Below are 15400 nucleotides of genomic sequence, written 5' to 3'. Positions count from 1 at the left end.
TGCTCACAATGTTGCCTTTGTGCTTAAATAAAATTTCAACTGTATCTACCTATTTTGGATACAGGGCGGGGGGCACCATCTCATTTGCATTTAAAGACACACACAAAAACAGCTCGTTTTTATTCCCACCCAAAAATTGGCATTTTCAACATGGTATAATAAATGATTTGTAGGTTATTTTGAGCTGAAACTTCACAGACACATTCTAGGGACACCAAAGATTTAAATTACATCTTGTGAAAAGGGGCATAATAGGTGCTTATAAACCATGACTTGCACTGCACATAAATAACTAATATTGGCATTACATTCATGCTGTTTAGCCAGAGGAGAACTGGCCCCCACAGTGAGCCTGGTTTCTCCCAAGGTTATTTTTCTCCATTAACCAACATCTTATGGAGTTTTGTGTTCCTTGCCACAGTCGCCTTTGGCTTGCTCACTGGGGTTCTAAATACAATTATTATTTATTGATTTCTATACACAATTTACAATCATATTTAATCAAACTACACAATGATGACTCTAAGACTTCATATGTATTACAGTTTCATTTTCTGTTAATGCATGATCTTCTGTAAAGATGCTTTGAAACGATGTCTGTTGTGAAAAGCGCTATACAAATAAAAATGACTTGACCATGTCATGTATATGCTGCTTGAGCTCTTGTTGCTATTTGTTGGGGCTCTTGAAACAAAATTGCAATTCCTGTGCGTAATCCAGGTTATTCTAATAATGTCTCTACCACGCGATAGATGAATGCTTTTAAGATATTAAGATTTGAAAGCCCAGCCATGCTGAACTATCTAAGACATGTCTCAGTCTCTGTACTGCTTTTTTGTGTTTGTGAAATAATGAAACAGAAACTTGCATTTTAAGATGTTAATATGTGTTGCCCTTGAGGAAAGACATTGATTTTAGGGAACAATGGTTAATTGAAGTGGTTAACAGAGGGAGTTTTTGAACTATTTCCTTCCACGGTTCCAGGGAAATCAATATTGAGTAGATTGATACATGTTTTTTTTCTTTCTAAATTATAGAAACAGCAGACACTATAAAAATGAGTGATACTTGTGGCACCATTTTCAGCCCCACAGATTGTCACTCAGGCAGAAACCTTTGGGGAACATCTAGGCTCCTTTTCAAAATGTCAGAGAACTCCCCAAAATGTAGAACTTAAAAAAGGAGCCCATATGTTCTCTAGATGTCTGTCAGTGTGGCAATATGAAACTCAAATGGTACCAAGTGTCATTCATTTTTGTGCAAATTGTATAAACAGTGCTTTGACTTCTTTATGACTTTGTTGACTACATTCATGTAACAGTTTATTTAAGAATGGTTGTATGAGCAATTTTCACAGAAATGTGTTCTGCTTGTGTGTCAGTCATTGGTCATGCCATTGTTACCAGTGTCTTCCAACTTTACCAGTCTTCATTCTAACAAAAGATATTAAATCAAAACATTTGAAAATGTACACAATACTAAAATGATGGGCAATAGTTTATATTAATGAAATGAATATATTATATGATTTTATACATTTCATAAAATCTTTATAAGATCTTAGATAATATATAATATAATATTATGTATTATTTTATAATGTACATATTATATTATATATTTTAAGATCTTATTCATCAAATTCATCTTATCTAATACAATAAATTACATAATCTTATCTACAATTATTTGTTATGTCAAATAATCAGGGAAAAGTTTCATGTGTTAACATCTATATTAGTTTTATTCAAGTATTCTTATTTGGACAAGTAAGTATTTCTTATATTCTGAAGCACATTTTATTATCAGCCGTACATATGTATATATATATATATATATATATATATATATATATGTGTGTGTGTGTGTGTGTGTGTGTGTGTGTGTGTGTGTGTGTGTGTGTGTGTGTGTGTGTGTGTGCGTGCCTATTTTTAAGATTTATGGATTTTCATTTCTTAACAAAATTCCATTAAATTGAATTGTCATGTTTTAAAAAATAAAATAAATCTAAATTAATATATTTAATTTTTTATTGTAGGGGCCTATTAAAGATTACAAAATTCACTGTGTTAGATTTAGTTTTTTATTTTACTTTTATTAAATTGAAAATGATGTGTAAATTCTCTCACGTTGTAGCCTACACAAACAGTGATAAAGATCAATAAAGATCACTCATCGGTCCCATCAGTTGAGCAGACCGCGGAAGTCAATTCATGATGAAAGTGAAGCCGAAAGTAACTTTATCAGGCACTCTCACTCATCATCTTTGGTAAGCTCTTTAAAGTTAACTATATTGTGAAAGAAAGCAGTGTTGCAGTTTTTATGTTTATCATATCCATTCTTAAGCGTGAAAAAAAGTTAAATATATGAAATTGTTTTAAACAGTGATAAGTAAAGGCTGTGTTTTAGTGCACAATTAGCTAATATGCAAATAATGAAGCCATTTCAAATATTATCCTAAGTATAAAATCTCCAATCGAGCAGCAGGGTAGCGCATTAATTTTAAGAGTACTGATTTAAGTTATTAGTTTATAGGGTTCGCTTTTCTTTATTTTTGAATATGAAAAGTCATATCGATTCCAGGGTTCCGGGGTTTACACATAACAATGAGCAGTCAAGTGGAAGATGTTTTGCGTCTTTGCTGCGAGGTCTCAGCACAAAAGAAGATAAAAGCAGCAGTGAAGAACTGTCTGAAAGGAGCTGCTGTAGTTAGTGGTGTCGCATTTGCAGGTGGACTGGTTGGAGGTCCAGCCGGTTTATTTGTTGGTATGTTTTTACTTTACGTCTTTTTTTCTTTTCTTTTTTTTCTCGCAACCTTCACTTCTTTACCACTAGGTGGTGACATTTTGTCATTTATACTCTAGTTTCAAAAAGATATATATATATATATATATATATATATATATATATATATATATATATATATATATATATATATATTATATATACACACACACACTGTCTAAAATATTCATTATACACTACAACTGTATCCCCTTGTATATGCTATATTGTATTATATTTGTAAACTAATTATACAGTTTGCCTTCTGAAACCAACAAATCTCTATGTCTCTATACTGATCACTTATTATATTGCTCCAGGTGGAGCTTTGGGAGGTGCCCTGGGAGGTTGGTTGACCAGTGGCCAGTTCAAACCACTTCCTGAGATCCTCATGGAGCTGCCTTCTACACAGAGGGACAAACTGTACTCTGATGTAATGGCAGTACTGGGCACAATGGAATGGTCACACTTTTCTGCACTGTTTGACCAAGTTAATGGGAATGCCTCTCTGTACCAGCAAGTGCTTGCTGCTATTGTCGCATATACCAAAAAAGAGCTCAACGCTGAAGTGCAGTATGGAGATTGATCACTGCATGGTGAATACCACCAGCTTAGTCAAAGCCATTTTGAAGGCCCCATCTAATAATTATTTTCTCTTCCTTGTTTTGTTTCAATCAACAAATTTTCTTCTTCAATAAGTATGCTCTCAAGTGTAAGTGTATTTACATTTGACTTTGTACTAAATATGTTAATATTTTCAAAAACCAAAGATGGTTGAAACACTAGGTTTACTTTCAGTAGTAACAGTAGTTCCGGCACTGACATGACAAACAGATTTAAAGGTGCACATAGTCATTTTTTCCTTATTAAAAAAGCTGTATGCCTTAAGAGACGAATTGCAATTTTGAAATATATGTAGTAAAGCATGACCACTCACATTACAACACACACTCGCGTCATATCAGCAGGACCTGTACTATGAATTGACAACTTGTGAAGTAAAACATATAAATTGTATGTTGTCACTATCTGGACAATGCCAAAGCAGAACTTTACAACACATTTTTGAAATGTGTCAAATAAACATGACACTATAAACGGTCTTTAGGAAAGATAGTTTGTTCATCTGGAGAACAATGAGCACTGTAACATACATTTAAATGCCAAAACACACACACACACACACACACACATCTGGTGCAGCTATCATTATCATAGAGGACTCTCCATAGACATAATGATTTGTATACTATGAACTATAGATTCTGTCCACTAATGCTAAACCTAAATAAAAAAAAAAAAAAACATAATTTTGTATGTTTTTTTAAGCAATTTGAATTTGGGGACACCTAGAAATGTCCTCATAAACCACATTTATAACATAATACCCTTATAAATATCAGTTTGTAACCTAAAACCACACACACACACACACACACACACACACACACACACACACACACACACACACACACACACACACACACACACACCTAGTAGGCAACACATAGTCATTTAGTTGTTCTATATTCAATTCATTGAGTTGTTACAATGAAAAATGTTTGACGTGGTCTTAATATCTGCTTCTTTTCATTTATTTTACATCCTAATACAATTTTAGCTTGGATATATAGGATAGCCTATATTATAACATGAGTTGTAAAATGTTAGGCTACTTTAAATATTACGTTATTTATAATGTTATGCTAAATGTAACTTTTACTGCTTTCTGGCCTTTTTGTCACAATTAAAGGGATAGTTCACCCAAAAATGAAAATTCTCTCATCACTTACTCACCCTCATGCCATTCCAGATGTGTATGACTTTCTTTCATCTGCTGAACTCAAATTATGATTTTATGTATATATATATATATATATATATATATATATATATATATATATATATATATATATATATATATATATATATATATTAGAAGAATATTTCAGCTCTGTAGGTCCATACAATGCAATTGAATAGGTGCCAAATTTTTGAAGCTCCAAAATTCACATAAAGGCTACATACAAGTAGGGTATGGGGGAAGACGCCCCCCAGGGTAAGATGATTTAATTGTTGATTTGAAATATGTTATTTGACAGTAAGCTTTACCAACCGTTTTTGAGATTTTGGTGTTCCCCCATTCAAGTAGACTGGAGCTGCACTGGCATGACTGGAAATAGCCGAGAACGTTCCAAAGATGGCAGCCAGTGGACTAACTTGCTAGAACGACTTTGATGCTGTTCATAATATCTTTAGTACTGTATTACAGTCGCATGAGGGCGCTATGCGCACATGTAATTTCTTCTCAGCACTCAGAAATTATGCTGAGTTTGGATGGGATTTGGATTTGAGTGTCAAGTTGGTAAAATAATAAAAATAAATACAACAATGAATGCATGTACAAATGCTTTTATTCTTGTTTTTAGCATTATTAATATATTAAACATTATGGAATATATATATTAATATACAGTAAAATAATATACAGTAGGGCACTCAATCACAGACATCCACTATAGTAAATAGTGAATGAGTGGATAAGTGAGCGATGTCAGATGCAGCTTCAGTGTAGTAATATTTCTGATTTCTTGCAATCCACATACCTTGATCAACTACTTCACTTTTTAACCACATGGTTCAATTATAATATATTCTTTAATAGTTACTCAGTAGGTAAAGTGAACACAAACTATTTTTGAACACAAACTATAAATCTATGAAGTTGTATGGCAGCATATTGATCTTTTTTGGAATTGTGTCTAAACAGAAGTGTGATTTCTCCACCACTAGCGTCACCAAACGGAAGTGCAAAAATAATGAAAAGTCCCAAACGCTCTACCATTGGTTGGATATTCACACCTCATCTCCTTTTATTATGTTTTAGGGGGTGCCCTGGGATGGTGAATGACTAGTGGTAAATTCCAACCTCTTCTTGAAATCATAATAGAGCTCCTCAACAAAAGAACAAAACTACTCTGATGTCATTGGCAGTATTGGGCAAACTGGTCAGGCTTGACTTTGCTCAACTGATTTGTCAAGTAACGGGGAATTCCTCTCTGCAAATGCAAGTGCTGAAATATATACTTACATTTACCACAAAAATGGCCTTTCTCCATTCAAGTAGAACATGAGCTGCACTGGCATGACAGGAAATAGCCTCATGAGAGCATTCCAAAGATGGCCGACAGTGGACTGACTTGCTAGAAAGTTTGAGGTAAGTCAGTCCACTCGGCGGCCATTTTTGGAATGTGTCTGGGCAGTTTGGACAGCTATTTTTCTATGTAAACAAGGGTCGTGACAGCGCAGCTCCTATCTACTTGAATGGGGAAAGACGGAAATCTAAAAAATGGTTGGTCAAGATTATGATAAAAGAACATATTTCAAATAAGCACTAAACTGTAGGGCTATTGGTCCGAGGCACGTGTGGCACTGGCTTCACTCAAGCGGCTTGGCCGCGACTCATGCTCCAATCCCCAGTGGCACATCTAACTTGCACTGGACCCTCACTGCTCTGTTCCTGGACCCGCGAAGACGCCAGCAGGTAGATATCGGACTCCCGATGAGAGGTTCGCTCGGTGTTTAAAGGCAGTGGTGATGAGGCTGTATTTTTTTTTTTTTTGTATATTTATAATTGTATTTTTTTTTATGTCAATAGTTATTTTTTATAAACTCAGAATGCTGTGTTGGACATTTTGTGGTGCTTCATGGCAAAATTCACATTTGTTTTGATGTCAGTTTTTAATGTTTTAATGAGTTAAGAACACTTTTGCACTTTTTGTCCTATATATATATATATATATATATATATATATATATATATATATATATATGGACAAATATATATAATGGACACCGTGTGGAAGCTTTTTCCTTAAATTTAATAAGTTGAGAAAAGTATTCTATAGGACAATTAGGTGTTAATAGTTAGTTATTAGTGCACTGTTTCATTACTGTGTCCATTTCTGTAATATTATTTTATTTATTTTTTGCAATTTCTGTACACTTACTAATATTTTGTACAGTATTGCTGTCTTACCTTGTGTATGTATAGTCTTGCCGGTCCGACTGCCCTTGGTCTCTTTAATCCAAAGATTTTAATTTTATTTTATTACCACCCTGTTGAGCATGAACAAATAGTCTTTGAAATGTAATGCAACATTCACATTCTTTAATTTACTTTAATTTACAACACTTTACTTTTGACAGTTTGCTTAGTTGCCAAGTCTCTATCTAAGTGGGTTGGCTACATTTGTACCGCATTTGTGGGCTTCATGTTCTATTTTTATCTGTCTAATAATAGTAACCTGTGAAAGTTGATCTCACTAGTGAACTTTTTTTGTTAGTTACTGTGCAGTGTGCTACACATATTTTCCATACAGAGATAAACATTTGGCTGACAGTGCCAAAAAAACTAAACAAAAAAACACTTGTTTTATAACATTGACTTGTTCTACCTGTTGGCACTGTTACATAATAAGACATACAGTACTGTGCAAATGTTTTAGGCACTTGTGGAAAAATGTTGCATAGTGAGGATGTCTTCAAAAATGATGCCATAAAAAGTTTTCATTTATCAATTACATCATACAAAGTCCAGTAAACATAAAAACAGCTACATCAATATTTGGTGTGACCACCTTTGCCTTTAAAACAGTACCAATTCTCCTAGGTCACCTGGATACAGTTTTTCTTGGTTGTTGGCAGATAGGATTTTCCAAGCTTCTTGGAGAATTCGCCACAGTTCTTCTATCTATTTAGGCTGTCTCAAGTGCTTCGGTCTCTTCATGTAATCCCAGACTGTTTAGTGGGGGGGCTCTGTGGGGGCCATGCAATCTGTTGCTGAGCTCCCTTTTCTTCTATTCTATTTGCAAAAGGATTGTTTGGTAGTTTAAAATGTATATTTCCTATTGGCACACTAAAGCTGAAGATATATATAACCATCCAAAGACAATTTTTTTAAAACATCTTATGTGCCTAAGACTTTTGCACAGTACAGTACCTTGTGTGTGTACTGTGTTTTGTGGATCACCAGCTTTCTGACAGACAGGCAGCAGCTAGTGTGACAGGGGAAATTCACTTCCAGCACCTGTACAATCAGCACTGGTGCCCCCCAGGGATGTGTGCACCCCCCACTACTCTTCTTCCTGTATACAAATGACTGCACTGCCAAAGACCCCTCTGTCAAGCTCCTGAAGTTTGCAGATGACACCACTGTCATTAGCCTCTTTCAAGATAATGATGAGTCTGTATACAGAAGGGAGGTTGAATGGCTGGCTCACTGGTGTAGTCAAAGTTCTACTCAGCAGACAGTCAGAGTGCAGAGGACAGATTCAATGTCTGCTGAGTAGAAATGTATCAGCAGCTCTACGTATTGGTGCAGCTACGGAATTGGATCTCAGAAGACTACAAAGGACAGTTCGGACTCCTGAGTGTATTATTGGTTGCCCTCCCTTCAAGAACTGTACTGCCCTGCAAAAGCAAAAGACCTTAACTTACTAGAGTGTGAAACTGAGAAAAATGACTTTAAAGTTTCTGTTTTGTCCAGACAAAAGTATTATAGGTAGGACTCCCAACATTTCACAACTAGTTGCTATACAGAAGAAATGTTTGTATGCAAAAACTCTTGAGCTCAAAATTGACCTTTGACCCTTGTTTGGCAGTTAATGTACTCTGCCTTTGTATCATGTGCCAAAAATCAGGAGTCATGCAAAGGCAAAAGGCCGTAACTGACATATAATCAATATTTACTTGCTGTTCACCATACTTACATCCATTATAAGAACACCTAACCAAGGTCTAGTCATCATGGTATTTGTTTTAAATTATATAGAAGACCTTTGGTTGGTCCTATTTAGTGCTATAATGATCAGGATAGTGCGGCAACACTAACACAGTTAAACAGTATAACAGATAAGTTACTTTGCAGTACAGTATGTACAGTATGAATAAATACAATACATATTTTCACAATAACGATAATTTAATTATAATTGAATACAAAGGTATATGTATTTAAATGCAAGATATAGAGTAATAATTAATTAAACATTAGACCAATACATTAGAGATTAGAGACTGCTCATTCCAAGTTTTTTACCTCGCCCAAATAAAATCTTACTGAAAGCTAATTTTTTGAGATATCAACCTAAAATTTGGAACACAACTTGTCCATAGGTATATATGACAAAGCATTCTTGAAATACAACCATTTAAGTTTGGATAGTGATTTTCATGTCTATGCGAAAAAAGGGGGAGGGATGACAGTTAAAGGGTTAAACTTTGAAGTCCAAACTGCTCAAGATGCTCAGTCAACGAACTTGACTTGGATTACTACTTTTTAATTCTGAGATAATATAGACAGAGTATACCGAAAAAAGTTGGAATTACTTTTACTATTTAGGTTAGCCTACTTTGTACGGACGTTAGCGATAACCAGCTGTAAAATCTGACGTGAACACCTGCAAGAAGGAAATATGGCTCAAAAACGTATGGATTGTTGTGGATACAGCAGATGACGTGCATTGCTATGGATTATATCTTCTATGGATTATATCGGATTGCATGGAAAGGTAGGATGCCTCTGTATTTAATATTTGGTTTTCGGCATCTGATGTGAGGCGAGTGTCAGCATCAACGTTAGTGCTAATTTACGTGACACAGATTAAATTTAGCAAGCTCCGGGCTGTCACTGACATTGACAGATCTGAACCATCGCCCTATCACATCGCTATCACAGAGTAATAATACAAACAAGCAGTCGGCAGTCTACACTTTATTTCAAAGATGTGTCATGTGTATGTTACGCGGTTTGGTGACAATAAAAGAGCGGTAATCTTTGACAGTATGACAAAGCCAGAGTACAGTAACATCACAGCGGCACCGTAACATCTCTCTTGATGCCAGGCGAAACAAAGTCAGAACACCTTAAACTCAAATTCAGCGTGCCGGAACAAAGGCTAAGAGCCGTAACAACTGTTACGGCGTTCTGCTGTGGTTTCTCGTATGGTTTTGGATGTTACGGTTGTCATAGCCCTTTAATTTCTCGTTAAAACAATCAAATTGACTCACGATATTTATTCACATGATAAAGGAGGTCTTGAATACCCCAAAAATGACATTAACTCATTTTTGACCAAACATGATGTTACGCCGTTTTGCCTTTGTAGGGCAGTATACACTTCCAGAGTGAGGAAAAGGGCTTTAAATATCCCTCTGGACCCCACTCACCCTGTCCTTTACCTTTTTGAACTGGTGCCTTCTAGCAGGCGCTACAGTGCTCTGAGCACCAGAACCTTCAAGCACAGGAAATGTTTTTTCCAGGATGAAAGCAGGCTTCACTCAGTGTATATAATGAATTTTAAGAGTGCTGGCCTAAAAGATAACATATAAAATAGACAAAGTGGCCGCACTATGCATATATTGTTTATTTTGCACAGACGGGTTTCGGCGTGTGCCTTCTTCAGTGTGCAACAAAATAACAAATCAGGATAATGATCAGACCAGACGCATACAGATGGCAAACGCGTCTGTGCAAAATAAACAATATATGCATAGTGCGGCAATAATTAATGTGCAATACACAGCTTAGTATATTTATATTTATCAAACATACCCTACCTCTTCTGCCATTACATTCCCTTGCTTCTGTATATAACAGATTTGTATTTGTACACACGTGTGTGTGTGTGTGTGTGTGTATATGTATATCTTTATTTTCTATTCACTTTCTACTTTTATTCAATTTTTTTGCTGTATATTGCACTGGAAGTTTCTGTCACCAAGACAAATTCCTTGTATGTGTAAGCATAATTGGCAATAAAGCTCATTCTGATTCTGATTACTCCTGCTTTGTCTCTCTCTCCTCACAGTCTGCTCTCAGCTTTTGTCACTAAGGACTGCTGATCACTGGACTGTCATGATTTGTTTTTGGGAGAGGAAGATATAAATCTATGGCAGTACCTCACTTCGATAAGTTTTCCCCTCTCCTAGCCCAGACAAGTGTTGCAGCTGCTTGTAGAAGAGTTGTAATATGTAAGTGTCATTTCTTTTTACCTTTGTGGAAATAAAATGTTGCTGATCTTGTTGTCGGAGTTGTTTTGCAAAGAGCTAGCATGTGAATCTTAGCCATTTACTCTTAACTTGTTTCTAAAGAGAAGTTGTATGGAGGTGTATGCCTGTATTGTTTATGAATTATTTTTTTCTCCTGTTTTTTGTTAGAGAGGGAGTTAGGAAGACTTATATTGTTTATTTTCTATTTTCTTTGTGCAGGTAAGGCAAGGTCATAGCCAGGAAATGACTTTTGAATGGGCCTCAATAATGGAAGGGCCAAATTTTCACAAAGTTTTTCTAAAACTAAATTATCCTTAACAGAAAGGTGCCACATACAAACTGTTCTTTCACACTTTCAGAAATCATAATTTATACATTTTCAAACTATTTTATAAATATATAGTTGAAGTCAAAGTGTAATCTTTAAGATTCTGGGTGGGACTGGGTCTAATTTAGGTGTCCAGGCCCACCCTTGGCTACGCCATTGAGGTAAGGTAATTATTGGCTCCACAGTTATTGTTCCTTTTTGTATTATTTTGGTCTTGTTCCCTCTTTAGTCTTTTGTATTTCAAGTTACTGTTAATGCAAGTATTTTTTTGCATTAAAAAATATCTGTAGTCATCGAGTGCTGGGATAGGAGAAGGGAACTCCAACTCCTTGTTAGACCTCTACTACACCTAAACTGGAGTGGGCTGTAACAGTACATTTTGTTGTAACACTTTATATTTAAATCTGCGGCAAACCTAACACACACACGGCTTCTTAAGATTTATGCATTTTATTATATCAATATCATGTAGATACAGGAACAATAGTTACAGAGCAAAGTTTTTCAACTTAGGCAAATGCTTTTGAAACAGCATGATGCATTTTGAAACAAGCAATTAAGACAATGCTTATTCAAAACAACTACTACAGAATGGATTAAACATTTCATGTTAATTTCTATCACATGTGGCATTTCACAACATTATAAGTATTCTATAAACAAATTAATCTCCATTGATTGCAGGCTTGTCAAGTTCTTCTATACACCAGACTCATGTGGACCTCACTTTGTGCATTGCCGTTCTGCACTGTAATAAATATTTTGTCAGGTAACCTAAAAAAAATTGCTTCATGAGGCAATATCTAAACCAACTTGTTTTATTTAAGTCAATTTGTATTTCATCTGACTAAATCGTCATGATAAAAAACGCTACAATTTTTATGGGTTGGATCAGGTTGAAATACTGTAGCTGTTTGAAATAACAATTGCAGAATCCCACTTTGTTCATTATGGAAAAAGGCCCCACTCTAAACTGTTTCCATAAAGTTGGAAAAGCACAGCTTTCCAGATTGGTATGTAACAATACGATTTGTCCTTGCATAAATTATTGAAATGGCCAAACTCGGTAATTAGAAGGGAGTGTCCGCATACTTCTGGCCTTATTGTGTTTGTCTTAAAGGAATATTCCATGTTCAATGCAAAAGTTCATTCAATCGACAGTATTTGTGTCTATGTTGATTTAAATAAATTTGTTTGTATATAAGACTTGTTGCTCCTTTAAAAAAGCAACAATCGAGGTTACAGTGAGCCAAATACTGTACAATGGTGAATGAGCCAAATACTGTACAATGGTGAATGGGGCCAATTTTTGGAGGTTTTAAAGGGTGAAATCTGAAGCATTACATATGTTTCTGTGTATTTTTTTTTAGCTGTTAATTTGTTTAAATCAATGTTTTTATGAGTTTGTAGCTTTATGTCATCATAACCTTACACAGAAAAGGTTAGTAAGTGGTTATATCACATTTAAATGATGTTAACACACACATTTTTTAATGTCTTGTGGCTATACTTTGGAAAAAGCAATTATTTTGGTGTTAACGGATTTGTGCCTTTCAATTGTAAGAGTCTCACGGTAACCCAGATTTTCGCTTAAAAAAAAAAAAAAGAGGAAAAAACAGTCGAAGTTATATTTTGTGTTAACCAACATCATGCCACAAATGCTGTCAACTAAGCATAACTTGTATTGAACACGGTGGTTCTCAAAGTGTGGGGCGTGCTCTGTAAGGGGAGGTGTGGAAGACTGGTTCTTGTTTCCAAGAACCAATTAATTTAGAACCCCTTTAAGTGCTGTTTATGTGTTTCTTTTTTCATGGTTGCACCAAACATCTACTATAAAAAACAAAACTGAAAAAAACCTAGAAGTATTTCATAATAATATAGTTTATTCTTGTCTTGATTACAATGTACACACATTTCACATTTTGTACATTATGTTTTTACACCAGATAAGCCATAAAACATATTCTATACAATTATATTACAGTATACATTCAAAAACGCATGATAATACAACACAAAATAAGAGTGCAAAATACAAGATGTAGAAGTGACTATAGTGCAAAATACTCAATACCTGCTGGCAATCTACTCTGTGCACCAGATGTTTTGGTGCAACACGTGCATTATTCCAGCAATGTTCATCATTATAGTGAGTTCTCACTTCTGTCTAGTTGCAAAGTCTACTGACGGGAGGTTTTATGTGCTCGGGATTTAGATAACAATAAGGGGAGTTATTATCCAGGTGGTTGCTGAACCACTTGGTGGGCACCTGGTATTCAATCTGCTCCTCGAGCTCTTCTTCGCTGGAAGTTTCAAATTCGGGTTGTGACGGTGAGTCCTCCAATGAGGAGTTCTTCCAATTCTTTCCCTTGGATGTTTTCTTTCCCTGCTCTAGTCCATCTTGCATGTTGTTCATACAATGCCAGCAAACTCGCACTGGTCTGGAGGAGATGTTGTGTAACATGGCCCGATTCTTGGAGCAATCGTTGCATACTATAAAGCCGCACATCCGGCAGTGGTGCCTCCGATTGGTAACGTTGAAGCGTTCAGAACAACGCATACAGATGGCTGAAGCCATATCAGGGATCCAGGTAGCAGCAAAGTTCCTAACAGCGGTGCTGACGATGGGGAGGCCCTTACTTTGCAAGAGCAGGGCCCTATGCTGCTCAATGTACCCCATCCATGCACGCTTCTCCTCAGCTGAGGCAGCCACCACATAGAAGGACTTCCGTGGTGTGCGGATAAGCCATTGGTTAGCCAATGCCAATCCATCTTCAAGATCTTCCTGGTGCACCTCTTCCAAAGGGATGATCTGCTGGTTACTGTTCCAATGACCAGGCACCATGATACTGCCATAGACTAAGATGTCATTGAAGAGGAAAAACATTTTGGGCTTGGGTCCACGCCTGCACAACTTCAGCAAGCGACCCTCTCCCACCAGAACACGTCCAGGTATCAGAAGTGTCTTTCCAGTGCGGCGGAAAGAGCTCTGCACTGCGTGGATTGCGTACACGGTTCTGATCCGAAAATGCTATATCCTCCATTATCTGTTAAACAAGTAAAAACAACAAGGTCAAATGAATTTCAGGGGACTGGTAACTGCTGGATATATATATCTGTCAAGTTGGTTTAGTAAGTGTCGAGACATTAAATAATTATAAAATGAAAAGCATTTGGCTAAATACCTGATAGTTGAGAAAAATGCGTGCAATTATCACTGGGTAAATCGACTCTGAATGTTCAGTTTCGTCCTTTTAGTTGCAATAATAAAGAAAAATTGTGTGATTCCTCCTGCAAATGTCAATCGGATTCCTTGGCCAAACAGTGTTCAGCAGTGTTTCCAAATCTCTCAGTTCACTGATCAGAAAAACTATTGAGACAACCCTTTTATACTGTTTTCATAAACTTGTTTTTCCTGTCTCTGATGTGGGAAATTCCTGATCTGCTCAGAAGTGCCAAAGCTCTAGGAAAATATGTTGTTCTTTTACAATTATAGACTTCCTTATTCTTGACAGGCACATAACCCAGATACATACTAAAGTCAATCAAACACAGAATAAAATATTTTAAACTAATATTATATCTGATTCAAGTCAGTTGCACAGCTGATTCCTGAGCAGGTAACATAAGGTGTCATAACATTGAGTATACTGTAACACTTGTTTATCAAATGATAAACGGCATACCTATCAAATACAGTGATGAGTTTTATTGTTATTATAGATGTTGTTTTTGTTATAACATTTCACATCAGTCTGTCATTCTTCTCTGAATTTAGTTCAGACTTGACAAGACAAGATTTTGCTGAAGAAATCTAGTCAAATAGTGCATACATCTTGTAAACATTCAAAATCTTTTGGAGCCATAGCACAGTGCAAAAACCAACAGAAGACGTTTACCCCTGTAGATATCTTCCTCATATATCTTTTAATTGTTACAGGAAAATCATACATTCCTGAGTTGTTTACACATAAAAGTTAGCTTGAGTATGGGGAATTTTGAGTTGCTGGATAATTTTGAAATGAATGTAAAAAACCACAGACAATATGAGATACATAACAGGCCAAGACAGACATTGTATTGAAAAAATATGGAAAACTCTTCCTCTGTGATTGCAATTAGATGCTGTGGATGAATATGTAAATTGTCTGTACATTTAGCTATTACAGTACAGCACACTGGAAAATCTAATTAGTTGACCTTACTTAGATTTTTCAAGGCAATCAGTTTGCATGC

At 35.8% G+C, this 15400-nt stretch overlaps 1 protein-coding gene and 1 pseudogene across 1 annotated transcript; one reads left to right on the top strand and one right to left on the bottom strand.

The window, feature by feature from the left end:
- Positions 1-2218: 2218 nt before the first annotated feature.
- On the top strand, positions 2219-4510 carry LOC127649265 (protein C19orf12 homolog). Its single transcript, XM_052134298.1, has 3 exons — positions 2219-2269; positions 2584-2766; positions 3105-4510. Exons 2-3 carry the CDS (start codon positions 2607-2609, stop codon positions 3368-3370), a joined length of 426 nt encoding a protein of 141 aa, XP_051990258.1. The 5' UTR covers positions 2219-2269; positions 2584-2606; the 3' UTR covers positions 3371-4510.
- Positions 4511-13025: 8515 nt separating this feature from the next.
- Positions 13026-14495, bottom strand: LOC127650908 (pleckstrin homology domain-containing family F member 2-like; annotated as a pseudogene).
- Between the last annotated feature and the right edge of the window lie 905 nt (positions 14496-15400).

Source organism: Xyrauchen texanus, chromosome 1 (genome assembly GCF_025860055.1).
Source record: "Xyrauchen texanus isolate HMW12.3.18 chromosome 1, RBS_HiC_50CHRs, whole genome shotgun sequence".
Classification (NCBI taxonomy): domain Eukaryota; kingdom Metazoa; phylum Chordata; class Actinopteri; order Cypriniformes; family Catostomidae; genus Xyrauchen; species Xyrauchen texanus.
This window is presented reverse-complemented; position numbering and strand designations above follow the sequence as displayed.